The sequence below is a fragment of the Hordeum vulgare genome, chromosome 3H (assembly GCF_904849725.1).
Source record: "Hordeum vulgare subsp. vulgare chromosome 3H, MorexV3_pseudomolecules_assembly, whole genome shotgun sequence".
NCBI lineage: Eukaryota > Viridiplantae > Streptophyta > Magnoliopsida > Poales > Poaceae > Hordeum > Hordeum vulgare.
Window position 1 is genome coordinate 406,737,961 of NC_058520.1, and position 27,509 is coordinate 406,765,469.

At 44.1% G+C, this 27,509-nt stretch overlaps 3 protein-coding genes across 3 annotated transcripts; all 3 read left to right on the forward strand.

The window, feature by feature from the left end:
• The first annotated feature begins 1,517 nt into the window (after nt 1-1,517).
• LOC123441802 lies at nt 1,518-2,266 on the forward strand. The gene is made up of 2 exons (XM_045118028.1): nt 1,518-1,863; nt 1,964-2,266. The coding sequence occupies exons 1-2, from the start codon at nt 1,603-1,605 to the stop codon at nt 2,264-2,266; spliced, it is 564 nt and encodes a 187-aa protein (XP_044973963.1). The 5' UTR covers nt 1,518-1,602.
• A 5,849-nt stretch (nt 2,267-8,115) lies between these two features.
• LOC123444005 lies at nt 8,116-13,201 on the forward strand. Its single transcript, XM_045120601.1, has 2 exons — nt 8,116-9,539; nt 12,611-13,201. The coding sequence occupies exons 1-2, from the start codon at nt 8,227-8,229 to the stop codon at nt 12,789-12,791; spliced, it is 1,494 nt and encodes a 497-aa protein (XP_044976536.1). The 5' UTR covers nt 8,116-8,226; the 3' UTR covers nt 12,792-13,201.
• A 674-nt stretch (nt 13,202-13,875) lies between these two features.
• On the forward strand, nt 13,876-15,841 carry LOC123444006 (arabinogalactan protein 16-like). Its single transcript, XM_045120602.1, has 2 exons — nt 13,876-15,082; nt 15,189-15,841. Exons 1-2 carry the CDS (start codon nt 14,974-14,976, stop codon nt 15,293-15,295), a joined length of 216 nt encoding a protein of 71 aa, XP_044976537.1. The 5' UTR covers nt 13,876-14,973; the 3' UTR covers nt 15,296-15,841.
• The last annotated feature ends 11,668 nt before the right edge of the window (nt 15,842-27,509 follow it).

The following is a 27,509-nucleotide window of genomic DNA, read 5'->3' on the forward strand; positions in this document are numbered from 1 at the left end:
GATTTTGATATGAAAGCGACGACAATGAAAGTGATCGTTTAGTGGCCCATAAACCCCGAAGCCAATTTATAATGTTTGACGTGTTTTATAATGAATCTTTGTACCGTAATAAATTTAGTTCTTTTGTAAAAGTGAAGAAGAATGATACAATGCTATCTTGTTTGGAACCCACAATGAGAATTTCTAATTCAAGGACAACTACCATAGAAACAACACTTGTGGTGAACGAATAGAAAAACCTAAATGTTGTCCAGTGCGCGCGCTATCAAACGCGCTCGAACGGTCGCACCACAACCGTCCATCTCGTACGCCCGCACGACGCGTTGGCATGGTGGACCGACCAGGGGTGACGGTGGGTTTATCGTTTTCGAAAATGTTGTGCATACGACAAAAGCTTTGTACGATTTGTGTACGATGTGATCTCACTCGTCCGTGTGGTTCAACTAACGGCTGCTGCTGACTGTCGTATGTAAATCGTATGAAGTCGTTCGTTTTTCGCCTTCGTAATTTAACAATAGTTTACTCCATCCTCTCTTTCCCCATTCACACTCCACCCTCCATCGGCGACTAGTGAATTACGCCAAATCCCCATGACTTCCCTAGGAGTTCGCGGCGAGTGCGGCCGGCAGGAGAGACGGCGATGAGTTAATTCAAGGCACCGAAGGATTGCAATAGTTCGACAGGGGGAGAGGGCGGCGCACGCGTGCTGGAGAAGGAGGACAAGGAAACAACGATGGGTGAGGATGGGGAGCAGGTGGTTTGCGCGAGGCGGCGACGAACCCGGGAAACGCTAGTTCCTGTTGCTTCGACGACCCGAGGTCAGTTTCTCATACGATTTTCCTCCACCCCCGCATAGCTAGTGGTTTCCTGGAGTTTCTTCGTTGACGTCCTCGTCGTCATCAACGACCCGCAGGAGCGAATCACCTCGTAGATGAAATGGAGAGGCTCCCGGAAGGGAGGAAGGGAGAGAGAGATTTTGGGACTTGATCCCTCTTTACTAGCTGATTTGTGGAGGTGCTTAGTTCTTTTTTCACGCCATTGGGCTGCGGCATCATCTGCCCTGTAATGTTCATATGCATCTGCTGTTGAAGTAGGGTTCACCCAGGACGCATGCATTTTTACAGATATAGGCAATACTGTCTTTTTGTAGGCAGTTAGACATATATCAGTAGGCAATAAACAATGTGTTTTAGTAGGGAATCAGAATAGATAATAGGAAATTTTGTATGTTTTTTTGTAGGCAATCATATACTCCCTCTGTCCCAAAATAACTGTCTCAACTTTATACTAGCTGTAGTATAAAATTGAGTTAAATGCAAGCGCGGTCCTAATTCTTTTCTAAAAGTGTCACTTGGGTCCTAATTCTTTCAAAATGCATATCTGAGTCCCATATCTTTTTAAGTTGTTCATCCGAGGTCCTAATCTCGTCTGACCGCCGCTGACCAGTGCCACATCGACACCAGAGGGCCCGGGCGGGAGTTTTCCCGCGCGTGGCGGTCGGGCTTATATGCAATTTGGCCCCTGATTAATGCCTCGTTCCCATTCCCCCGTCCCTAGGTCTGCTCCACCCCGCCGCCGCTCGTTCCGCCGCCGCCCAGCGCCATGTCCGCCGCCGCTAGCTCCTCTGCGGTGAAGCGCCACGGGAGGAAGATGCTTGGTCCATCGCCGGCATCCATGGCCTTGGCAGCGTCGTATCCACCGCTGGCATCTTCACCGAGGACAGTAGCTCATTCGGTGCAGCCGCCGGCGGGGATGCTGCCGTTGGTACCTTGCCCTAGCTGCGGCATTCGGTCTACAATTCGTCTTGTGTCAAAATCGGAGACAAATCCTGGCAGGATTTTCTACAAGTGCCCCAATCATCATGTAAGATTTTATACAAGTGCCCCAATCGATTTGATGTTTCTGTGTTCGACATGTTCCTGTGTTATTTGTTGGCTGAATTTTCTTACTCAATTTGTGTCAGATTCCACCAAATCCTTGCCAACATTATTACTGGGAAGATGGACCAGACAACTATTTTGATTTTTTGGTGAGAGGTGGGTACATCAGCCATGGATTGAGCAGTTTTGATTCGGCTGGTGTCATTGCAAGTGAAGTGATAGAAGTGCAAGAGGAATGTGCAGGAGCAATGCAGAGCACTGTTGAGACTGTGATGAATGCGGATGTACTGAAGAAGATGAATGAGCTTATTTTTCTTTGTAAGAGTATTCTCAGTGCACTTGTTGTATTGATTGCAGTAGTGGTGTATGTAGGTTTTAAGAAGTGATGTGGTAGTGATGTATCCAGTGTTGATGTATGCACCGTTGATTTATCCAGATCTTGATCATGTACTGTGGTAATGAATTTGAAGTAAAATTTGGCAGCATTTTGTTTGTTTTCCTGTACTGTGCCAGCATTTTTTCAATAGCATTGAGAACACAAATAAACAGTAATTGAACTTAGAAGTAGTTTCAAAGATAGATTATAGGAAATAGCATTACATTTCCATGGGAGTACTCTTATCCATGGTTTGTGTGAAACCCAAAGGCACATCCCAGCATCAGGTTTCATTACAAACCATCTTGTTTCCTAACCAAAATAAGAGAACATCCTACACTGCTTCTTTCCAGAATATGTCCAAGTTTGCTTCTATCCAAAATATGTCCAAAATGTGCCACCTTTGTAGCTCTTCACTTCTTAGTTCATGGGGCTTTGTTCTCCTTAGTTTTTGTCACTTTCTTCCTTCTCTTCAAGCCCAGTGTTGCAGTAGTTTGCACTCTTGGAGGGGGCAGAGCATCTCTACAGGCTGCAAGGAACTGGCTATCTGGTAGAGGAGCTGGCAATGATGTTTGTGATTGCTATGTAGCTATCACCTACAATTGAAGCATTTGCAACACTTAGTAATTATCAGCATCAACTACTTCCACTTCTTCTGCTGAATCACTCTCTTCAAGCTCTGAATCTTGCAACTCTTGCAGCTCATTAGATTCATAGTCACTGTCATGCTCCAATTTGGATTTCTTCTTTTTCTTCTGCTCAAACTTGTCATCCACCCATTCTTCATAAAGATCATCATCATCTTTACCTACTTCATTGTCAGAGTCAACCCAGTCCGAATCCCACTCACTGTCATCACTGTCACTTTCCTTTTCATTACAAATTTCTTCTTCTACCACAAGCTTTCTCCTACTTCTTCTGAGCTCATGACCAACAATTTGTGCCATTGGTGGAACACTGCTACTGCCTACATTGCTGCTACCTCCATGACACTGGTTCAGATTGCCTTTCTGAGCTTTGACCTTAAACCTAGGACTGCCCCTAATTCCAGTATTAAACTGAGGAGACTTAGGGCTTAGTACAGCAGGAAGATCAGGTGTACCACTAACATGAATGTCATCAATTGCATTGTCAAATGTCATGCCTTTATGGTCCACAAACAACTGAAAATACTGAAATTTTGGAACAACTGCTGTCATGTGCAATGTGTCAGTGTCGCAGTCCACAATCCGGAGACCATCAGCTAGATTTTTTCCAGGGAGCAACCAATACAAAGTGAAGTTCGATTGGTCACTGTATCCTAATTGTTGCATAAAATCAGTGAGCCAGAGAGGAGACCATGTATCTACTTCACATCCATCAAACACAGCATCTTTGCCATCAACATATGACTTTGACTTGCCAAATCCGCAAAAAAAAAACCATCATAATTGATTTCTACACTGAAAAGCTCCTTTTGTGGTCCTAGATTGCAAAGGATTCGGTCACTGATTAGGGTTACGAGCACCTAACAGGGGAGAGATTGGGATTAGGGTTAGGAGCTGTTACCATATCGCGGAGGAGGATCTCCGGGTCGCCGTAGATGTGGCGCCATCCTAGCGTCGCCGTCCTCGGACAACCGCCGGCAGCGACCCCCTCTTCTCTCTGGAGCAGAGCCACCGCCGTCAATCCCCTGTTTTCGCCGGACAGGGAGATGGAGAGGTGTGGGGAAAAGGAAGAGGGACCGCGATAGAAAGTGATTTAGGGTTACAGGAGTTTTCTGCAAATATACACGGCCGGTCGTTACCCCGCCCGGGCCCTCTGGTGTCGACGTGGCACTGGTCAGCGGCGGTCAGACGAGATTAGGACCTCGGATGAACAACTTAAAAAGATATGGGACTCAGATATGCATTTTGAAAGAATTAGGACCCAAGTGACACTTTCAGAAAAGAATTAGGACCGCGCTTGCATTTAACTTTATAAAATTATACTAAGCTTAAGACACTTATTTTGGAACGGAGGAAGTATGAGATAAGTAGGCAAAAATGAGTATGAAATGATGTGAGTATAATCAGTTTAGGGGAAAAATCAGTATGAAATGCAGGCAAGCGTATAGAGACATATAGGAGAGACATATAGGCAATCAGATAGAGATTCGCACGCAACAATCATTTAGAGAATAGGCAATACCGTGTTTGTGTTTTTATTTTATTTTTTGAGTTTATTTGATGATGACCAACCAGGCTTCAACTTTGGTGTCCATCTTGGTGTTTTGGATTTGGATGTAGTAACGACGGACTAAGTTATTTGTCTGGTTTGCAAGGATGGATGGGATGGTGCCCACGGAAAATTTTGTAGGTTTTAGCGTTCAACATGAAATAAAACCAAATTAAGCCTCCTTAATTGAATCAACTTTTTTTAATCAAATGAAGGCAAATCTGTTGCCTCTGTTTTCGCAAGGAAAATACGCAGCGTATGTTTGGCGTGGAAACTTCATGCTTCCTGATATGTGTGAATACCTTCTATGAAAATCTTTTTCGATCTATATATGTGTGGATACCTTCGTCATTTTAATTTTTGCTGCTTGCTTTTTTTGTCCATCGTATCATCCCAATAGCTTCATTTTATTTTGCTACCCCTCATCAACATCATTATACACCTGAAAACTCACATTCATGAGAATTTAGTGAATTCATGATGCTTTTTTGTGGGTACTATATATCTCAACAATGCATGTACAATAAAGGGAGGGGCATTTCTATGTGTTCTTTTTCCTGTGATCGTATGCGCGGTCCCAAAACTGAAGCGGATCCCATATGCATCCCATATTTCTTTATGTTTTTTCTGTCTAGGCAAGGTTTTGCCTCCAGTAGTCGGCAAGCCTTTTTCAACACCAGTTTCTTCTAACTCAATTTCCTTTTTCAAATGCAGGCAAGACAAAAGTGAAAAACAAGGTGTTGCTCTGCCATATGTAGGCATCTTCATTTGTATACTAGGCATTTTGTTTCAATTTTTTTATTTAGTAGTCAATTTGTTTCAGCCAAAACACTAAATCACCCATCTCACAATTTAACCACATAGTTTCAGTCTACTTTCTATGCAGGCAACTAAATCATTTTCTACCTGCAAATTTACTCGACCAATCCGACACACAAAGTCGCTCACCACCAGGTGCTACGTCGCCTAGCCCGCCGACCTACTCGCCAACACACACACCCGCACCCCTTGAGAAATCACCTAAGCCGGCCAAAACGAATTAGTCCACACCCCCCTGCTAGGTCGCCTAACCCGTCGACCTACTCGCATAAACACCCCACCCCCTTGAAAACCCGCGTAAGCTGGCCGAAACAAACTTGCCCATCCCCATGTGCTAGGTCGCCTAACCTGCCGACCTACTCGTCTACACACACTCACACCCCTTGAGAAATAGCCTAAGCCGGCCGAAACGAACTCGCCCACCATCGGGTGCTAGGTTGCCTAACCCGTCGGCCTACTCGCCTACACACACACCCACACCCCTTGAGAAATTGCCTAAGCCAGCCGAAACGAACTTGCCCACCATTGGGTGCTAGGTTGCCTAACCCGTCGGCCTACTCACCTACACACACACACACGTTGAAAAATGCCTAAGCCGGCCGAAACGAACTTGCCCACCACCCGGTGTTAGGTCGCCTAACCCGTCGACCTACTCGCCTACACACACCCACCCCCATTGAAAAATTGCCGAAGCCGGCCGAAACAAACTCGCCCATCACTCTGGTGCTAGGTCGCCTAACCATCCGACCTACTCACCTACACGCGAACCCACACCCCTTAAAAAATCGCCTAAGCCGACCAAAACAAACTCGCCCACCGCCAGGGTGCTAGGTCGCCTAATCCGCCGGCCTACTCGCCTACACACACACACCCACACCCCTTGAGAAATAGCCTAAGCCGGCTAAAACGAACTCGCCCATCCCCCGGCGCTAGGTCACCTAACTTGCCAACCTACCCGCCTAAACACACACACACCCCCCTTGAGAAATAGCCTAAGCCGGCCAAAACGAACTCGCTCGCCACACGATGCTCGGTCGCCTAACCCGCCGACCTATTCACGTACACACACTCCACCCTCCTTGAAGAATTGCCCGAGGGGGCCAAAACCAAACTCGCACCCCACCGGGTGCTAGGTTGCCTAACCCGCCGACCTACTCGCCTAAACACACACCAACACCCCTTGAAAAATCGCCTAAGCAGGCCGAAAATGAACTCGCCCACCACCAGGTGTTAGGTCGCCTAACCCGTCGGTCTACTCGCCTACGCACACACCCACACCCTTCAGAAATTGCCTAAGCCGACCGAAACGAACTTGCCCACCACCCAGTGCTAGGTCGCCTAACCCGTCGGCCTACTCGCCCACACACACCCACACCCCTTGAGAAATCGCCCAAGCCAGCCGAAACGAACTCGCCCACCACCCGATGCTAGGTCGCCTAACTCGCCGACCTACTCGCCTACACACACATCCACACCCCTTGAAAAATTACGTAGGTAGGCCGAAAACGAACTCGCCCACCATCAGGTGCTCGGCCGCTCGGTCGCGTAACCCGCCGACCTATTCGCTTACACACACCCACACCCCTTGAAAAATCGCCTAGGCAGGACAAAAGAAAACTCACCCTCCTCCCGGTGCTAGGTCGCCTAACCTGCCGACCTACTCGCCTACACACACCGACACCCCTTGAAAAACCACCTAAGCAGGCCGAAAACGAACTCGCTGACCACGGGGTGCTAGGTCGCCTAACCCGTCGGCCTACTCGCCTACACAGACCTACACCCCATGAGAAACCGCCTGACTCGCCGACGAGGTTCAACATTCAGGTCCAAAAATTAAAGTTGCAAGCAAACTACACAAAAGATCTTGCTTGTTTTCTTGTACAAAAATAGGAGGGAGGAACCTTACCTGGTCTGGCGTTGCTGGCAAATTGTTTTGTAAACTTTTCTTCTTACACCAGATTTGTTGCCTCATCACACACATATGTAACACAATTTTCCGTCTTCTCGACTTTTCTTTCTTTGATTTTTTGCCTGGATTCCTATTGTTATTGCTCGACACGAAGCTCCCCTCCCCCATCTAGGCCATGACCTCCGGCGGTGGCTGGGGAGAAAAGTGGGGAGGAGAGGGGAGAGAGTTACACGGGGTTTAGGAGGGGCATAGGGTTTCGGTTGGAAGATCATGCGTGGGCTGTACCATCGCTGAATTTTCTCCTGACGGGACATGCTCATGTTTGTGGGAGTGGATGGAGCTTTCCTATTTTAGGAGGGGACTGCAGGTGTCCTTTCTAATTTGGGCGATCGGTGCATACTATCGTACAACGCGCGTGTTACGTAGTATCGTTCATAGAAAAAATACAACATTAGAGTTAGACTGGATATGGGTTCACTAATTTGAGCGAAGAGATTTTCATCAACAAATCACAAAACTTACAAAAACATATAGAATGGTACAAATTTGTTTTAGTGGGAGAGGCAAATGTTTTCCACGAAAAAAGTTGGATATTTTCCGTCGAGATCGGGTTAGTTATCATACTCTTTCACCGTAAGGCTACTCCCAATGCTCCACCTTATACAGGTGCTAAGGCTGCCACATAGACAAAAAATCTCATGTGGCATGCTAATTAATAGAAGAGAGATGAGTGTGGTGATCCAGGAAGAAACAATGCTAAGCGCGTGAACCTAGGTAAAAAAATTAAATGAAGAAAATGCATCAATGCATGCACAACTTTAGTTACAAAAACATTAAATAAGAAAGCTTAGCTACAATGCTAAGCAGCTATGTATTGAGGACTTTAGTTGCTAAACTATTCATGCTTAGCACCTTATCTTAGCGTCAATGCTAAGCGTCGTTTCCACTCGCTCCCTGATTCCCAGACCAGAAACCCCATCCCCCCCTCCCCTGCGGACCAGAAACCCTCCACCCACCACCACCACGACGAGCACGACGAAGGCCCTATGCCCCGAGGCAGCTCGCAGCGGTGCACCGCCTCCGGCCCGCCGGCCTCGATGGTCTCCGCCTCCGCCTCCGCCTCCGAGGACGAACTCTCCCTCCTCACCGGCCCGCAGCTCGTGATCCACCTCACCAAGACCCACCGCAGAGCCGACTTCGATGCGGTTTCGCGCATCCTCGCCGCGCGGGACCACGAGAAGGCCACGGCCGAGGCCAAACTGGCGGCTGCGGAGGTCGAACTTGAGGCAGCGAGGGCGCGCTTGATGGGGGTCGACAAGGTCCAGTCTGACCTAGAGGCCGCGCTCAGGGCGGTCCACGCACAGCAGGAGAAGATAAAGGCGTTAGCTGGCGCGTATCGCTGGCCGCGGGACGAGACCGAAGAGATGGCGCTCGTGCCCGGTGATGCCGCCCCTGAACCGGTGCATCAGGACGAGGGGCGCGTCAAGGAGGCGAAGGAGGGGGAGGGGGAAGACGACGGCATCATTGACCTGTGCAGCGACGAGGAGGAAGAGGAGAAGACGGCGGTGGCCGGCGAGATGGAAATGGAAGGGAGCGGAGATGAGGACGACAGAGTGCCGCTGAGCCAGCGCTTCAAGCGTCTACGGCGAGCCGAGCCCGGTGAGTTGGAATCGGGGAAGGGGGGTGGACAGGGGCAAAGCGATTCGGTCGGTACTCTGGGAAATGATCAGCAGAAATCTTCGTCCGTAAAGATGGAGGGGCAGATGACAAGAACCGGGAAGATGACATGTATTCTTGAGGCTTCAAAGGCGGCAGCTTCCGTGCAGGAGAGTGGAGTTGTGAAATCAGAGAAGTTTGATGATGAGATGCCCAGGACAGTGCTGCTTCCTTCTCGGGGGCTTCTTAGCACGAGCCCTCTACAGAAGGCTTCCTCCAAGAGTGACTATTGTAAAGCTGGAATTGGCGAAAAACAAGGCTCATTTGATGGTGTTCCATCTAGTGGAGTCAGTCAGCTATTGAAGGGGGATGCAAAAATGAACCAGGCACCATTGGTTGGATCATCGAACAAATGTGGCACCAAGGTAATTGGTGCTGAAAAACATTCACCTCTATTAAGACCATGTGAAGAGCGGATGATAACAAGGGATGTAGTTCCATTTGAACCTTGCAATGGCAACAGCATGTATGTCCAGGTAAAAAGGGAGGCGGGCTCATTGCCTTCAACAATTACCAGTAAATGGGAGTCTGAAGGACATCTGTGTAGCTCAGTTTGCAACCATGTGGAGATAGCTATGCAAGCTCTCTGTGCTCTCTATCGCCAGAGGAAGTTAGCAATGGAGGATGCAAGAGAGGAACACAGGTGTGTTAAAAGTTGAATTTGCTGAATGTTTAAACAAAAAAAATATATTATATTGTTGCATATCTTGTGTATATCAATCATCACTGTTTTTGTTTAGCCCATGCTAGTAATAAACCTTAAATCATTTCAGATTGTGTTAAGTTGTAGAAATCCTAAATATCCGGTAGTCAATTGTATTAGAATCAGAACTGACATTGAGTATGGTTATGAAAGCCCCATAGCTTTAGAAACAGGAGAGCAGGACAATATGACATCTCTCACTATTTTATGTCTCATAGCAGCTACATACTTCTCTATGGTCTTATTTGTTTGTTATTCTTCTGTTATAATACTAGTATATTAAAAGCACAATACGACGGAACAAAGATAGACGAGTATCCGACCGTTAATCCAGTGGACCTCCTTTAATTAGTTATTAACCACAACTGATAGATCTTCATAATTGTACGTAGGCAGACTGCAAGCGATAGATTCTCATTATAGTATGTAAATAGATAGCATTTGGTGGATCTTCATAACTTTACCTAAATAGATCACATCCGATAGTGTATACCTGTAATTCCCATTTCCTTACGAAAAAATAATTCCTGTTATCTCTTCCGATTAACCGTTTCTTTGGATCACAACCTATGACAAGCCCGTGAGACACTGTAAGTCCAGCTAAACATCCTAGGCTAATGAATTGGTTCGTACAGACTTACACCCCTAGCAAATTGGTTCCTGAACCGATACATATTTCATCACATTGACAAATTCGGAACTAAGACCACCATATAATATATGAATATTGCAGGTATGCATCTGTGATCTGTGTGGATGGTATAAAATGACATGAGTTATCAAGATATACCTTGAACCATACAGAAACTAATTTAATTCTGATCTGCATGCTTGTGCATGAATTGAAGCATGATGGTTGTTCCGAGGATGGACATAGTACTTGTAAATGATTTGTGCAAGGAAGAAAGAGCAAGGAATTAGGTCTGGATCACCGGACGTCCCCTGCAATAAGGCGGCGATAACAAACTCATTGTAGTTAACAATAGCCGTGCCCTAGAATCTACGTTATTCCTGTTTTGCATCCTGTGAGAAAAACTGCTCAAGTTTAATTATGCATGCATATTGATCTTATATCAACGATCAGCGTTCTGAACACGTACAAGAGATACAGCGGCAATCTGCTAGATTGTGATGAGAACCTTAATAATCCTGTGTGATACAATATCATCTACAAACAATTTATTGGCTCAGACAACGACTGGTTGAGCAGCCACATCAAATGTACGAACCACCAATTGTTTCACCGATCCAAATTTTGATGCACTGTACTAATTCAATATCAGTATAAACTATAAACATCAGCTTTTGCACAATCAGCCCATTACAAACGGCTGAGCAATCAGCTTGATATATTTCTGTACTTCTTGATATAGTCAACTTGATTAATTCTGCGTACTGATGTAATGACACGTACAAATTGTTAGCAGTTAGGTCTCCTTCTCACGTAGATAGCTGACCAGGACGTGCCCATTGCACGATCCCCTCTAACCTGCACACGACGCGCACGTCGTGCTCCCTGTAAACCAGCGCTCCACGCGCCCCCTGTAACCATATATAAACACGTGATATGGATCGGCAACACTCAAGGTGCTCTTCGCCCCCTGTAACCATATATAAACACATGATATGGATCGGCAACACTCAAGGTGCTCTGCCTAATCCTTCCTCCAACCTACACAAATAACCCACTGGCTAAGGTTCCGATCTTTGTTTTCTTTTAAGGAATCAACCGCTCGGTCCTGGTACAAAATTTCCTTTTATTTGCGTACAAGCAGAAATGAAATATCTGGTTCAACGATATACAGTTTCTGCAGATTTCAGAAGTTATGCATGCCAATGCAAGTTCAACGATATTTGAAAATAAAGATGATATATATTTCCTCGCAAGCGCTGTGCTAGTTTAAGTAATAATACACACCTTTTGTTGATATATATCGAAACTTTGTAATCGTCTTGTCAAGTACTATATTCTTGACCAATAATTATTTAGAACTATTTTTTCTTAATGCACAGTTTATAAAATCCTAAAATTAGACAATTGTTGAAGGAATTTAACCATTCTTATCTATGGTGAATTTCATTAGCTTTTAGTTTTCTTTTTTTGGGTAAGCAAGAGATGGGTTTTGATTTCTGCAGAATCGAGGAGACATAATCAATTAAATAAGAGGTCGCAGAATAAAAGCTGATATTGATACCAATATTTCATTTACTTTGTAGTGTATTACAAGGTCCAGTAATGTCCAACGTTTCTCTCGAAAATAAAACAAAAACTAATTTTTGGTAGTCGATCTTGTATTGCTCCATCGGCACATAAGATATTAGAGGGCAACGTCTTACATGTTTGAACTTTCTACTCTGTCTTCTGTTTGATGTATTCAGCATCACCAGGTTGCTTGAAAATATGTTAACTTAGTAAAAACTTGATAGGTTAAGTTCAACATCACTTACCCAGTTGGGAAGTCACTCGAACAGAAAAACAACATTTTTTGCTTTTACTCCGGTCACATCACTCAGCGCAGTCTTAAAATTCTATTTTAAATTTTGCAACTAGGTTCTGAAGCCAAGTTGCAATCTAAAATTTTGAATTTTGTAATGTTTATTCCTCACAACTGTCTTTTAGTATGTAATTTTTGGTTGAACTTTGGCAAGTCGACAGCCTTCAATTTACTCATGCAATATTGTTGTTAACTCACCACACGTGTGAAAGCATCCCTGTACATATTGTGGTATATCGTCTATGAATGCAGTTTTAAATGCTGTAAAGCATTACTAGAATAAGGCATTTTAAGTAAAATGCCCACGTTATTTGTCTGTGCAACCATTCACTTATATAAAACCATTAACTGCCATTTATAGGCACTTTCTATAGAGGGAGTAGGTGATTCCTGTTATACCACCTTGGTATGTGTGCATTGCATTTTTCTTAGTAATACTATATGTATGTGATACTTAAGTACTGTTTCATGACATTGATATCTGAAACTATACTTGTTTCTGCTGTTTCACTTCAGGGCACATACTTTGGCGGAGTTTCTTTTGGATGGTGATCTGCAGGGACCAATGAGAAAAACTGTTGCGGAACTAGTGAATCATGATGAGACAAATCCACCTTTTCTTATTCAAGTAACAATCAGTTGCTCTGGGCAGTTGTACGGCATTTTCAGGAACAAGGAAGATCCATACTTCTGCTGACAACAACGAAGCAGCAAGTACAGTATGTGGGTAGGATGCAGACTCCGTAGCTTGTACCGAAACCAAACGGTATGGATTAGAGTGATCCTAGTTAGTTCCTCGTCGAACCATGGTTTGAACCCGTTGATGAAGAAGCGTAGCATAGACATGGCGGCCCTCATGCCGAGCTTTGTTTTCCGCTAGGGTTTGAAATGCTGATGCCTGGGGTGTATCTCTTTCGTAGTACTCCCTCCGTCCTAAAATAACTGTCTCAAGCTTAATACAACTTTATATTAGAGCTACTACAAAGTTAAGACATTTATTTTGGGACGGAGGGAGTATGATGTAGTCACGTGACTCCCTTGCAAAGGGGCGCTCTAAGAATCCGCTGGGTTGCGGATTTCGTTATCATCAGTATGACATTGCATTAAGGCTGGCTATAGTGGGGAGTATGATATAGTAGTATCATGCATATGATCTTCATAATGCATAGTATCATAGATGACCTTATTTATTGACATACATGACATATAGTAGCATAGCATTTAACATGTTACGGTATCTACCTATGTTACTCTAACCCTTTTTTTTTAATTGTATGCCACATCAGCATGTTTGCTAGTTTCAAGTACATGATACTACCTAAGGCTGGTCGTAATGAAAGTATCATAAGTAGTATCATGCATGCCAACTAGGCATATTTGATGAGGTGATATGAAATTAAATGAGGAAAGAGAGGGTTGAATATCATATTATGATACCGTATCATATTAAATGTTGTGCTACTATGTGTCATGCATGATAATAAATAAACTATTCTATGATACTAGCACATGATACTATGCAATTACGGATGTAGTATCATACATTACTATCATATGCATGATATTTAGGTTGGTTGTAATGGGTAGTATCATATGTTAGTATCATATGATATGTCATTTATTGTCATGCATGACACATATTAGCACAACATTTAATATGATACGGTATCATGATATGATACTCAACCATCTCTTTCTTCATTTAATTCTATGCCACCTCATCAAAACTGCTTAGTTGGCATGCATGGTACTAGCTATGATACTTCCATTACGACCAGCCTTATATATGATACTCCCCATTACAATCAGCCTAAGAGCATGGTTAATAGTACAGCCAGCTGCTGGCTATATGATGTTGACACGTCATTTATAGCCAAGCTTATAACCCGCAAGCACAATAGGTAGATGTAAGGACATCTCCAATAGTCGTATGGTCATCGTTGGTAAAATTGCCACATATACGATTTTAATGACATGGCACATAATAAAAGAAGAGAGAGAATGAAATCGTACGAACTTGAAGCAACGGCTCAGGCACAAGCTTCGAGGTAAGCATGGTCATTTCTTCAACATTTAGTGAACCCGTTTAGTTATTTTACATACGATTAACATATACTTCATTGAAGAGCTTGTATGATGTGCTGTTGGCTGCTGACGTGGACATTTATACCAACGATTGAACATACAGACTGTTGGAGATGCTCTAAATAAGTACTATTTTATTGATAGAAGGCCCACCATCCTTTCTCACAAAGTGTCCAGGAGCACGTGTTACAGCCGACTATTAGTTTGTAGCCCGCTTCTCTTCTCTCTCCTCTTCTCTCTTTTCCAACTCATCATAAATATATTATTTTAAGTCTTACAGCCCGCCTACATTATTCTAATGTACTTGCTCTAAGTTACTTGCACTAGGGCTGTGGACTCTTTTGCATTTGTCGACGTGTCGTCTGTCTGCTTGCTCAGGTCCAACTTGCATGTTTTACTCTAATCTTTTTCGCGGGAAAGCAAGTCAGTTGGCTCGGGAGCCGTATTTTTTGCAGTTCGATACTTTCTGGTGGTGATGTGAGGATCTGTTGGTGGTATTAGTTACATACAGCCAGGTGAAAGCGATAGGCAGAGAGAGAGAGAGGATCACTATGCCTGAATCTATCTAAGCCAACGAGGATCAAGGCTGGCCGCTCCTATTTACACACGAGCTCGCTGCCTATTTCTGATCAAGGCTGTATAGATCTGGGGTCTCGCCGAAATTCATGCGAGCACAAAAGAAACGCCAGCCTCTTCTCTTGTGCCTCCCCTTCCTCTCCTGATCTCCAGAGCGAGAGGGAGGGGATCTAGATAGATAGGAACTCCAACCCCGGCCGTTTCGGTCATCCAGAGACATGGCGTTATTCTCCAGAGCGTCGTCCCTTGTTGCCATGGCCATCGTCGTCGTGCTGGCCTCCGTGGCCACCGCCCAGGGCCCTGCCCCGGCACCCACCGCCAGCGATGGTTACTACTGTTTTCTACATTCTTCTCCATTTCCTCTCCTCGTGCGTTTTGCAATCACTGCGTTGGTGATGCAATGCTTAATGATGATTTCCTTGGTTTTTGGCAGGAACGAGCGTGGACCAAGGGATCGCGTACGTGCTCATGTTCGTGGCGCTTGCCCTCACCTACCTCATCCACCCGCTGGACGCCTCCTCCGCCTACAGCCTCCTCTGAACGCAACTCCGGCCCCGCCATGTCCATGCGGTGTAATGAGCGTTGCATGTTCGATCAATTCATCCAGTCTAATCGCTCGCTTCGGAAACCAGGATTAATTGTGTGGTCTATGTAGTTTCTTCTTTCTAGCTTTTTCAGTTGGAGATTTGTGAGATGCCAATTCCTTAGCTTGTACGTAGTGATGTAATGCAGTTGTTCTCAGTCCGGAAATATCCCCGCACAAGAGAAAACACACACTAGTGCATAGACGCATGCTTGGCATGCATGGTTATTTCTTGCTCGCATGCCCAGCGCCCGCGCCGGCAGCGTTGCCTGTGCTCGCACCTGCACTGCCCTCGGCCGGCAGGGTGAAGGTGGTGCTGCTGGGCCCGAAGTTTGCCAAGAAGAACGTGAGCGGGTACAGGACGGCGAAGAGGATGTGGGTGTGGTTCTTGAGGTATTCGTGTTTGATGCTCGTCATCAGGAAGAGGGACATCATGAATGTTCAATCGATGAATTGATAGGCATACAGATTACACTTATATAAAGCAAATACTGTTTCTGTCATTCGTCGTGGCTTTTTTTTGCAAAAAAGCCTCTGTCGTTTCAGGTAATTAACCCGTAGTCCTTATATCAAGTAAATGAAACGGTACAGACGAGATAAAAAAAAAAAAACAGCCGCACGCACGCACGACCCTGTCTCCCGATCCAATCTTGACCTCCAGCGCACCGCCACCTCCTGCCCCGCCTGACCCCGGCGACGGTCGATCCGGTGTTGCGCCGACCGGCGATTGGGAAGACCAAGACGGTGTCCCTGCTGCGGCAGCTCTATGACGCCGGCCACCGTTGCTTCGGCGAGAACTACGTCCAGGAGTTCGTCACCAAGGCGCCGCAGGTGAGGCCACCTCCTCCGGATTTTACTGGATTGGATTGGATTGGGTGGTTGGATCCTCGTCTGTTTGCTGGTTGCAGAGCAACAAGGTGAAATCGCTACTAGGTATGGTCAGTGTCTCACAATCTTTTCCCCTTCGATTCCCTGGTGACGGCCACACGAGAGATCGAGACGGCCGGCGGACGCAGGTAGGGGTGGGCTCGGGCGGGAGGCGCGGTCGGCTGGACGGCGGAGTGGTAGCCACTCACGAGAGGAGACAGAAAGTGCTCCTTGCCGTGGCGGCGCCCCCATGTGCGTCGACTGCGGGTTCCTTGGCGCCGGGGCTCTCAGGCCCAGGGGAGGACGGCCGGCCGGGCGCAAACCTCGAACGCAAGCCAGCCCCGCTTCTTTCATGGCGGCGAGCTGCCGGCCATCCGATTCAGGCGTCCTCTGGAGAAGACCGCGACCACTAATGCAATAAAAGAGATAAGGAACCTTCAATCTCTAAGTTGCTGTTGACACAGGTGAGAGAATTACATGCTTTTCTCCTGCTAAAGAGGAGACTTACGTGGTTTTTAATTTCAGAAGATTAGTTTTAGTCTCTCAATTGGTGATGGATGTGGTCTGCGGCTCCTACAGTATCTCAAGGTTTACTGGATTGTACATAGAAAGTCATTTTGCTCTAATTTGGAGCATCAGCTACAGGCTCATCCAAGGAAAGGAAGATATGATGACAAGGGCTGATTGTTGTTTAATCTCAGCCAAACACTTGATGAGTTACATTATGGGAGGATCAGATTCATTGGCTAGCTGCACTAGCATGGCCCCAATGGCGGTGCTGGAGGTACCGCTGCTTGCGCCTCTGGCCATGCCAGCCTGATGCTGTACATGCTGGTCAACGTGATGTTGTCAGCCACCCAGATTTTGTGCAGTTAGCTCGGCAACTTCTAGTGCCCCGCCGCCTTTCTCAACAGCCACGGCACCGAGTGTTTCATCTACGCCTGATGCACTTCCATAGTATATAATATTAGATATACACAATCATAGATGCATATATGATCTTCCACCTTGGCTCCTGTACTGATAAGATTTGTGTTGATACATGATTCTCAACAAAGTGTAATACCAATTTCTTTCAGGAAAGTGTAGTACCAGTTGGTGTGATATCATGCTTCAGTTTACATCATGTAGAGCAATCTTTCCTACTATTTTGTTGAGTTATTATAACAAATAAAGTTGGTGTGATATCATGCTTCAGTTTACATCAAGAGAGCGGATGTGTTGATTCAGATATTTTAGAACTCTGCATTTTATTATACTCCCTCTGTTTTTAAATATAAGTCTTTTAAAAAATTTCATTAGAGGGCTACATACAAAGCAAAATGAATGAATCTATATTCTAAAATATGCCTATATACATCCGTATGTAGTCCTTTTAGTGAAACATCTTAAAAGACTTATATTTAGGAACGGAGGGAGTATAAAACTATTTCTGTTGTTTTTCAGCTTAATGGAAAAGTTCTTTGAAGCTTTGAGTAGCATCCAACTAGAGGAATAACATGGTACTTGGTCAGGTTTTAGAATGTGCTCCAAGTTCTCAATAGTTGTGAAAGCTTTGCTATATGTATGTGATTGAAGAAATTATATAGTTGGTGTCTTGGTGAAAATTCTTATTTCTGGTTAATAAAATCATGTTATTGTTATTTGTTAAGTGTTCCAGCATGCCTACTATGATCCTGTGCAACTTTGTGTATGGCTTGTTGTCAAAAAATTAAACTTAATATGTGCTTGATTAATTCAGTCAAGCCATTATTATTTAGTTATCTAATTAATGTACAAAGGTGTAATGTCTAAGAGCAGCAGAGCCCGAGTTATGTGATACGTCTCAAATGTATCTATAATTTTTGATGGTTTCATGTTGTTATTTTGTCATCTTTGAATGTTTTATGTACCTTTTATATCTTTTTTGGACCAACTTGTTAATTCGGTGCCAAGTGTCAGTTCCTGTTTTTTCTGTGTTTTTGACTCTTTTCAGATCTGATTTTGGAACGGAGTCCAAACGGAATAAAATCCCCGAAAGGATTTTTTCCCGAACGGAAGAAGATCAGGGGCTTGTGGGCCAAGCCAGGAGGGCTACAGGGAGCCCACAATCCCCCACTCCGCCACCAGAGGGGCGACGGGGGACAGGCTTGCGGCCTCCCTGGCGCCCCCCTGACCTAGATCTTGCGCCTATATATTCCCTAAAAATCAGAAAAAAAATCAAGGGATCTACGAAAATACTTTTCCGTCGCCGCAAGCTTCCGTTTCTGCGAGATCTCATCTGGAGACCATTCCCGGTGCCCTGCCGGAGGGGACTTTGGAGTTGGAGGGATTCTACATCAACATCATCGCCTCTCCAAGGACTCGTGAGTAGTTCACTTCAGACCTACGGGTCCGTAGTTAGTAGCTAGATGGCTTCTTCTCTCTCTTGGATCTTCAATACAAAGTTCTCCATGATCTTCATGGAGATCTATCCGATGTAATCTTCTTTGGCGGTGTGTTTGTCGATATTCGATGAATTGTGGATTTGTGATCAGATTATCTATGAATTATATTTAAGTCTTTGCTGATTTATTATATGCATGATTTGATATCCTTGTAAGTCTCTCCGAGTCTTGGGTTTTTTCTGGCCAACTAGATCTATGATTTTTGCAATGGGAGAAGTGCTTGGTTTGGGTTCTTACCATGTGGTGACCTTTCCCAGTGACAGTAGGGGCAGCAAAGCACACATGGTGTAGTTGCCATCAAGGGTAACAAAATGGGCTTTCATCATAAATTTGAGATTGTTCATGTACATCATGTCATGTTGCTTAAGGCGTTACTCTGTTCTTTTGGACTTAATACACTAGATGCATGCTGGATAGCAGTCGACGTGTGGAGTAATAGTAGTAGATGTAGAAAGTATCGGTCTAGTTGTTTTGGACGTGATGCCTATAGATATAATCATTGTCATAGATAACGTCACGACTTTGCGCGGTTCTATCAATTGCTCGACAGTAATTTGTTCACCCACCGTCTACTTGCTTTCATGAGAGAAGCCACTAGTGAACACTACGGCCCCCGGGTTTATTCACAACTATCGTCTCCACTTTCACTTTTAGTTTGCTTTGTTTACGTTTTGCTTTCAGTTCTCACTTTGCAAACAATCTATAAGGGATTGACAACCCTTTATAGCGTTGGGTGCAAGCTCTTTGTGTTTGTGCAATTACTTGTGACTTGACGCGATCCTCCCACTGGATCGATACCTTGGTTCTCAAAACCGAGGGAAATACTTACCGCCGCTTTGCTACATCACCCTTTCCTCTTCAAGGGAACACCAACGCAAGGCTCCAAGGCCGCGGGGAAATCCTTTGCATATTTGCCAAGGAAGTCCCTATAGGCGTAGCCCGTAGCAGCAGGATTCCTGGAGCAGTTGTCAGGGAAGGTCTGTTGTCGCAGTAGCAAGCTCAAGCTTGGGGATGCCCAAGGCATCCCAAGCCAAATTCAAGGACACCAAAAAGCCTAAGCTTGGGGATGCCCCGGGAAGGCATCCCCTCTTTCTTCTTCAATCCATCGGTAAAATTACTTGGAGTTATATTTTTATTCACCACATGATATGTGTTTTGCTTGGAGCTTCTTGTATCGTAGGAGTCTTTTCTTTTTGTTGTGTCACAATCATCCTTGCTGCACACCTTTTGAGAGAGACATGCATTCATCGTGAATTTGCTAGAATGCTCATCGTGCTTCACTTATATCTTTTGAGCTAGATAATTTTGCTCTATGTGCTTCACTTAGATCTTTTAGAGCACGACGATGCGTGACTTGGTAGTTGGCTTGTGCCTATGAAAGTAGTCCCAAAGGTGATAGATACCCAAAGAGGATACAAAAACCTCCATCTTCATGTGCATTGAGTAGAAAAAGAAGTTTTGGTTCCTCTCAATAAGTTTTGAGACGTGGATTTGGTAATATTAAGAGTTATGTTAGTAGGGTGTTGTGAATCTAGAAATACTTTTGTTGAAGTTAGTGATTCCCGTAACATGCACGTATGGTGAACCGCTATGTTAGGAAGTCATAGCATAATTGATCTATTGATTGTCATTCTTTGTGTTGCGGCCGGGATCACGCGATGGTTAACACATACCAACCCTCCCCCTAGGAGTATGCTTTTAGCACTTTGTTTCGATTACTAATAAAAACTTTCGCAACAAGTATGTGAGTTCTTCATGACTAATGTGAGTCCATGGTATAGATGCACTTTCGCCTTCCACCTTTGCTAGCCTCTCTAGCGCCGCGCAACTTTCGCTGGTGCACAAACCCACCATATGCCTTCGTCAAAACAGCCACCATACCTACCTACTATGGCATTTTCATAGCCATTCCGAGATATATTGCCATGCAACTCCCACCGTTCCGTCTCATGACTTGTGCCGTCACTCTCATATTGCCATTGCATGATCGTAAGATAGCTAGCGAGATGTTTCAACGTCATACGCCAAGCTAGATCGTTGCACATTCTGGTACACTGCCGGAGGCATGTCCTATAGAGTCATCATTGCTCTAAGTATTGAGTTGTGAGTAAATAAAAGTGTGATGATCATCATTATTAGAGCATTGTCCCATGTGAGTAAATAAAAAAAGAGGCCAAAGAGCCCAAATAAAAAAATAGGCCAAAAAGCCCAAATAAAAAAAGAGAGAGAAAAAGAGAGAAGGGACAATGCTACTATCTTTTTCCACACTACGGCCCCCGGATCTATTCAAATCTATCGTTTCCACTTTCGTTTTTTACTTTGTTTTGTTACTTTGCTGCTTTCAGTTCTCACTTGGCGAGCAATCTATAAGGGATTGACAACCCGTTCATAGCGTTGGGAGCAAGCTTTTTGTGTTTGTGCACGCACTTGTGATACTCCTTCACTGGATCGATACCTTGGTTCTCAAACTGAGGGAAATACTTACCACCGTTGTGCTACATCACCCTTTCCGCTTCGAGGGAACACCAAAGCAAGGCTCCAAGGCCCGGGGGAAATCCTTTGCATATTTGCCTAGGAAGTCCCTTAAGGCGTAGCCGTAGCAGAAGGATTCCTGGTGCCGTTGCTCAGGAGTATCAAGCAACACTCCTATTTCTGGTGCTGTTGGAAGGTATTTTGTTGCAGTAGCATAAGTATTTCTGGCGCCGTTGCCGGGGAAGGAGAGATCTATCCAAGTAGGTATCACAAACTCATCTCTCGCATTTACTTTTTTGCCAGTTGCCTCTCGTTTTCCTCTCCCCCACTTCACATTTGCCGTTTTCATTTGCCTTTCTCCTTTGTCGTTTTCTTTTGCCGTTTTCTTCGTTTGCCTTTTTCGTTTGCCTTTTCGTTCGCCCTTTTCTCTCACTTGCTTTCTGTTCGCTTGTGTGCCATGTGCCTTCATTATGCTTGCATCTTCGCTTGCTGAAAATCTACTGATATGGATCCTCATCCACTTGCTAATCTCTTTAAGAGACCCACTTATGTGAAACAAATTGCTAGTGAATTGAGTGCACTTGACTATCTTTATGGAGTTTTGCTTGAGATGCGTGAATCTGAAAATTTTGAGGAAGAAATTTATGAAGTGATTCACGAGAGCTCCTTGGATGAAAAGCATGATTGCAATGGTTTCACTATAAATTCTATTAGTGATAATCATGCTAAAAATATGCAAAACCCTAAGCTTGGGGATGCTAGTTTTGCTTTGACCACTACTTATTGCAATAATCACGATTGGGGTGATGATCTTTCTTATGATCTTGAAAATTTGTTTAAACCTCATGATTAATATGGTATTTGGAATGTTATTGAAAGTGGGATTGGAGAAGTCACGACTTTATTTGATGATAAAGCCACTATTTTTGAAGAGCGTCAACTTTGCATGCATGTGGATCATGAAAATAATATCCTATGTGATAGTTACATTGTTGAATTCATTCATGATGCTACTGAAAATTACTATGAGAGAGGATCATATGCTTCTACTTATTGCAATAGTATCAAGCTTCCTCTCCATGTGTTGAATTTTTTGAAGCTATGCTTGTTTTGCCTTCCTATGCTAGTTGATTCTTGCTCCAACAAGTTGGTTGTTCACAAAATCCCTATGCATAGGAAGTGGGTTAGACTTAAATGTGCTAGCCATATGCTCCATGATGCTCTCGTTGTGTTTCAATCCTTACTTTTTATGTGAGCATCATTGAAATCAATGCCTAGCTAAGGGCGTTAAACAATAGCGCTTGTTGGGAGGCAACCCAACGAATCTATCCTTTTTCTTTCTGTTTTGTGTTTTCCACACTTTCATAATTCTGTTATGATTGTGTTTTTTGTGTTTCTTTTTGCGTTTGTGCAAGCAAAACCGTTATGATTAGTCTTGGGGATGATCGTTTGGTCATGCTGGAAAAGACAGAAACTTTCTGCTCACGAAAAGAATTTTCATTTTTTTTCTGTAAGAGCTTTTGAGTTGATTATTTTTGCTTCTGATTGCTACGCAAATTCTTCAGGCTGTCGTAAGTTTTCAGAATTTTTGAAGTACCAGAAGTATACGAAATATACAGATTGCTACAGACCGGTCTGCTGTTAACAGATTCTGTTTTTGTTGTGTTGGTTGCTTATTTTGATGAAACTATAGATAGTATCGGGGGGTATTAGCCATGGAAGATTGAAAATACAGTAACCCAACATCAGCACAAGTAGAATTTAAGTTTGCTACAGTACCCAAGGAAGTGGTGGTTTGCTTTCTCATACTAATGTTATCACGAGTTTCTGTTTAAGTTTCGTGTTGTGAAGTTTTCAAGTTTTGGGTGAAGTTCTGATGGACAAAGAGATAAAGAGTGGCAAGAGCTCAAGCTTGGGGATGCCCAAGACACCCCAAGAGATTCAAGGATCCCGCAAAAGCCTAAGCTTGTGGATGCCCCAGGAAGGCATCCCCTCTCTCGTCTTCAATCCATCGGTAACGTTACTTGGGGCTATATTTTTATTCACCACATGTTATGTGTTTTTGCTTGGAGCGTCTTGTATCGTAGGAGTCTTTTATTTTTGTTGTGTCACAATCATCCTTGCTGCACACCTATAGAGAGACACATGCACTCACCGTGATTTTGTCGAGCTTCACTTATATCTTTCGGTAGACAATTCAGCTCACATGTGCTTCACTTATATCTTTTGAGCTAGATACTTTTGCTCTAAGTGCTTCACTTATATCTTTTAGGGCACAACGGTGCATGGCTTGGTAGTTGATCTATGCTTTCAAAGTAGTCTCGAAAGGGGTAGTTATCCAAAGGATACGAAAACTTCCACCTTCATGTGCATTGAATAGTTAGAGAAGTTTGATTCATCTCAATTAGTTTTGAGTTGTGGTTATGGTAATATTGAAGTCATGCTAGTAAGGTGTTGTGGATCTAGAAATACTTGTGTTGAAGTTAGTGATTCCCGTAGCATGCACGTATGGTGAACCGCTATGTGATGAAATCTGAGCATGATTAGTCTATTCATTGTCATCCTTTGCGTGGCGGTCGGGATCGCGCGATGGTTTATACCTACCAACCCTTCCCCTAGGAGTATGCGTTGAATGCTTTGTTTAGATTACTAATAAAACTTTTGAAACAAGTATATGAGTTCTTCATGACTAATGTTGAGTCCATGGTTTAGATGCACTTTCACGTTCCACCATCACTATCTTCTTAGTGTCGTGCAACTTTCGTCGGTGCACAAAACCCACCATTAGCCTCCCTCAAAACAGCCAACATACCTACCTACTACGGCTTTTTCAAAGTCATTCCGAGATATATTGCCATGCAACTACCACCATGACATGTGCTATCACGTCTACATTGCTATTGCATGATTATAAGATAGCCAGCATGATGTTTCCATTAATGTCTACGCCATGCTAGATCATTGTCACGGTACACTACCGAAGGCATTCCATATAGAGTCATCGTTGCTCTAAGTTTTGAGTTGTAAGTGTGATGATCATCATTAATGGAGCATTGTCCCATGTGAGGAAATAAAAGAGGCCAAATATGCCCACCAAAATAAAAAAAATAAAAAAATAAAAAAAGAGAGGCCAAAGAGCCCACCAAAAGAAATAAAAAAATGAGAGAAAAAGAGAGAAGGGACAATGCTACCACTTTTCCACACTTGTGCATATTAAACACCATGATCTTCATGATTGAGAGTTACTCATTTTGTCACCACCATATATCTAGTGGGAAATTTTCATTATATAACTTGGCTTGTATATTCCAATGACAGGCTTCCTCAAAATTGCCTTAGGTCTTCATGAGCAAGCAAGTTGGATGCACACCCACTAGTTTTCTTTAAGAGCTTTCACATAATCTTAGCTCTAGTGCATCATTTGTATGGCAATCCCTACTCATTCACACTGATATCTATTGATGAGCATCCCCACAACTCATTGAATGCCTAGTTAATGTGACCATCTTCTCCTATTTTGTCTTGCAACCTCCACCACACTCCACACCATCTATAGTGCTAAAACCATGGCTCACACTCATGTATTGCGTGAGAGTTGAAAAGGTTTGAGAAAGTAAAGGTGTGAAACAATTACTTGGCCAATACCGGGGTTGTGCATGATTTAAATTCGTTGTGCAGTGATGATAGAGCATAGCCAGACCATATGCTTTTGTAGGGATAACTTTCTTTTGGCCTTGTTATTTTGAAAGTTCATGATTACCTTGCTAGTTTTCTTGAATTATTACTGTTTCCACGTCAATAGCAAACTATTATTTTGAATCTAATGGATCTGAACATTCACGTCACATAAGAGGAGTTACAAAGGACACCTATGCTAGGTAGCATGAAAGCATCAAAAATTCATTCTTTATCACTTCCCTACTCGAGGACGAGCAGGAGTTAAGCTTGGGGATGCTTGATACGTCTCAAACGTATCTATAATTTTTTATGGTTTCATGTTGTTATATTGTCATCTTTGGATGTTTTATGTACCTTTTATATCTTTTTTGGGACTAACTTATTAATTCAGTGCCAAGTGCCAGTTCCTGTTTTTTCTGTGTTTTTGGCTCTTTTCAGATCTGATTTTGGAACGGAGTCCAAACGGAATAAAATCCCCGAAATGATTTTTTCCTGAACGGAAGAAGATCAGGAGGCTTGTGGGCCAAGCCAGGAGGGCTACAGGGAGCCCACAAGCCCCCACTCCGCCACCAGGGGGCGGCGGTGGGCAGGCTTGTGGCCTCCCTGGCGCCCCTGACCTAGATCTTGCGCCTATATATTCCCTAAAAATAAAAAATCAAGGGATCCACGAAAATACATTTCCGCCGCCGCAAGCTTCCGTTTCCGTGAGATCTCATCTGGAGACCCTTCCCGGTGCCCTGCCGGAGGGGACTTTGGAGTTGGAGGGCTTCTTCATCATCATCATCGCCCCTCCAATGACTCGTGGGTAGTTCACTTCAGACCTACGGGTCCGTAGTTAGTAGCTAGATGGCTTCTTCTCTCTCTTGGATCTTCAATACAAAGTTCTCCCTGATCTTCATGGAGATCTATCCGATGTAATCTTCTTTGGCGGTGTGTTTGTTGAGATCCGGTGAATTGTGGATTTGTGATCAGATTATCTATGATATATATTTGAGTCTTTGCTGATTTCTTATATGCATGATTTGATATCCTTGTAAGTCTCTCCGAGTCTTGGGTTTTTTCTGGCCAACTAGATCTATGATTCTTGCAATGGGAGAAGTGCTTGGTTTTGGGTTCTTACCATGTGGTGACCTTTCCCAGTGACAGTAGGGGCAGCAAGGCACACATTGTGTAGTTGCCATCAAGGGTAACAAGGTGGGCTCTGTCGTAGATATGAGATTGTCCATCTACATCATGTCATCTTGCTTAAGGCGTTACTCTGTTCTTTTGGACTTAATACACTAGATGCATGCTGGATAGCGGTCGACGTGTGGACTAATTGTAGTAGATGTAGAAAGTATCGGTCTACTTGTTTTGGACGTGATGCCTATAGATATAATCATTGCCATAGATGACGTCACGACTTTGCGTTGTTCTATCAATTGCTCGACAGTAATTTGTTCACCCACCGTCTACTTGCTTTCATGAGAGAAGCCACTAGTAAACACTACGGCCCACGGGTCTATTCACATCTATCATTTCCACTTCCGTTTTTTACTTTGCTTTGTTACTTTGCTGCTTTGAGTTCTCACTTGGCCAACAATCTATAAGGGATTTACAACCCCTTCATAGCGTTGGGAGCAAGCTTTTTGTGTTTGTGCAGGCACTTGTGATACTCCTTCACTGGATCGATACCTTGGTTTTCAAACTGAGGGAAATACTTACCACCGTTGTGGTACATCACCCTTTCCGCTTCGAGGGAACACCAACGCAAGGCTCCAAGGCCACGGGGGAAATCCTTTGCATATTTTCCTAGGAAGTCCCTTAAGGCGTAGCCGTAGCAGAAGGATTCCTGGTGCCGTTGCTCAGGAGTATCAAGCAACACTCCTATTTCTGGCGCCGTTGGAAGGTCTTTTGTTGCAGTAGCATTATGTAATGACCGTGATGATGAACGACCACCCGTCTTTGAAAATAAAACAAGCGGAAGCAGAATGACACTTTTTATACCATAAGTAGCATTTTATCTTCAGGATCATATCGACTTTCTCGACTCCAATCGCTCTTAGAATGCTCTATTTTTTATATTTTCTATATATCCTCCTCAATACCCGTCGGTATTGCATGTCAGATGTGCCATTGCTTATAGAGACAATCTTGAATTAGGGGACAAAGATAATGGGTGGAGTAACAAGAAGAAAAGTAAGTTAAACGTTAACAAAAATCCGCAATGCTATGTGACGTGCACAAGGATCCTGAGGGTACATATTTGACATGTTTGATAATACTGTACCATTAGAATATCTATGCCTTCGAGCATGATTCTCAGGCCTTGCATTCTTCCGTTGCAACGCACGGGCTCTTTTGCTAGTATATATATATATATGTGTGTGTGTGTGTGTGTGTGTGTGTGTGTGTTCGGAAGAGACACCTCACATAGGTCGCGACGGTTCAAACCAAGGCAATGGTTAGGAACCGAATGGATGCATCGGTTTGTATAGAGCAACCACACATCTGTTCATCAAGGATAGATTCCCTATCAATCAAGGGAAACTTTACCTTCCACCCGGCTTTCCTGCTCTCGCGTCCACGGCTTCCTGTGCTCCCCACGTGGCCATGTGGAGGGACTCGTTCTGGTGAGCATGCTACATGATGTGGATTGTTGGCGGTACTTGCGTATGTCATTTTTTTGCAACAAAGACTTCGTTGCAATAGCTATGGATAGCGACAGATACGGCTGGTAAACACATAT

What these genes read in the sequence shown, in the direction of transcription:
- LOC123441802 (XM_045118028.1), top strand. Translation starts at nt 1,603, where the DNA reads ATGTCCGCCGCCGCTAGCTCCTCTGCGGTGAAGCGCCACGGGAGGAAG. An exon ending in ACAAGTGCCCCAATCATCAT is followed by an intron (nt 1,864 to 1,963) that starts GTAAGATTTTAT and finishes AATTTGTGTCAG; the next exon opens with ATTCCACCAAATCCTTGCCA.
- LOC123444005 (XM_045120601.1), top strand. Translation starts at nt 8,227, where the DNA reads ATGCCCCGAGGCAGCTCGCAGCGGTGCACCGCCTCCGGCCCGCCGGCC. An exon ending in GATGCAAGAGAGGAACACAG is followed by an intron (nt 9,540 to 12,610) that starts GTGTGTTAAAAG and finishes GTTTCACTTCAG; the next exon opens with GGCACATACTTTGGCGGAGT.
- LOC123444006 (XM_045120602.1), top strand. Translation starts at nt 14,974, where the DNA reads ATGGCGTTATTCTCCAGAGCGTCGTCCCTTGTTGCCATGGCCATCGTC. An exon ending in GGCACCCACCGCCAGCGATG is followed by an intron (nt 15,083 to 15,188) that starts GTTACTACTGTT and finishes GGTTTTTGGCAG; the next exon opens with GAACGAGCGTGGACCAAGGG.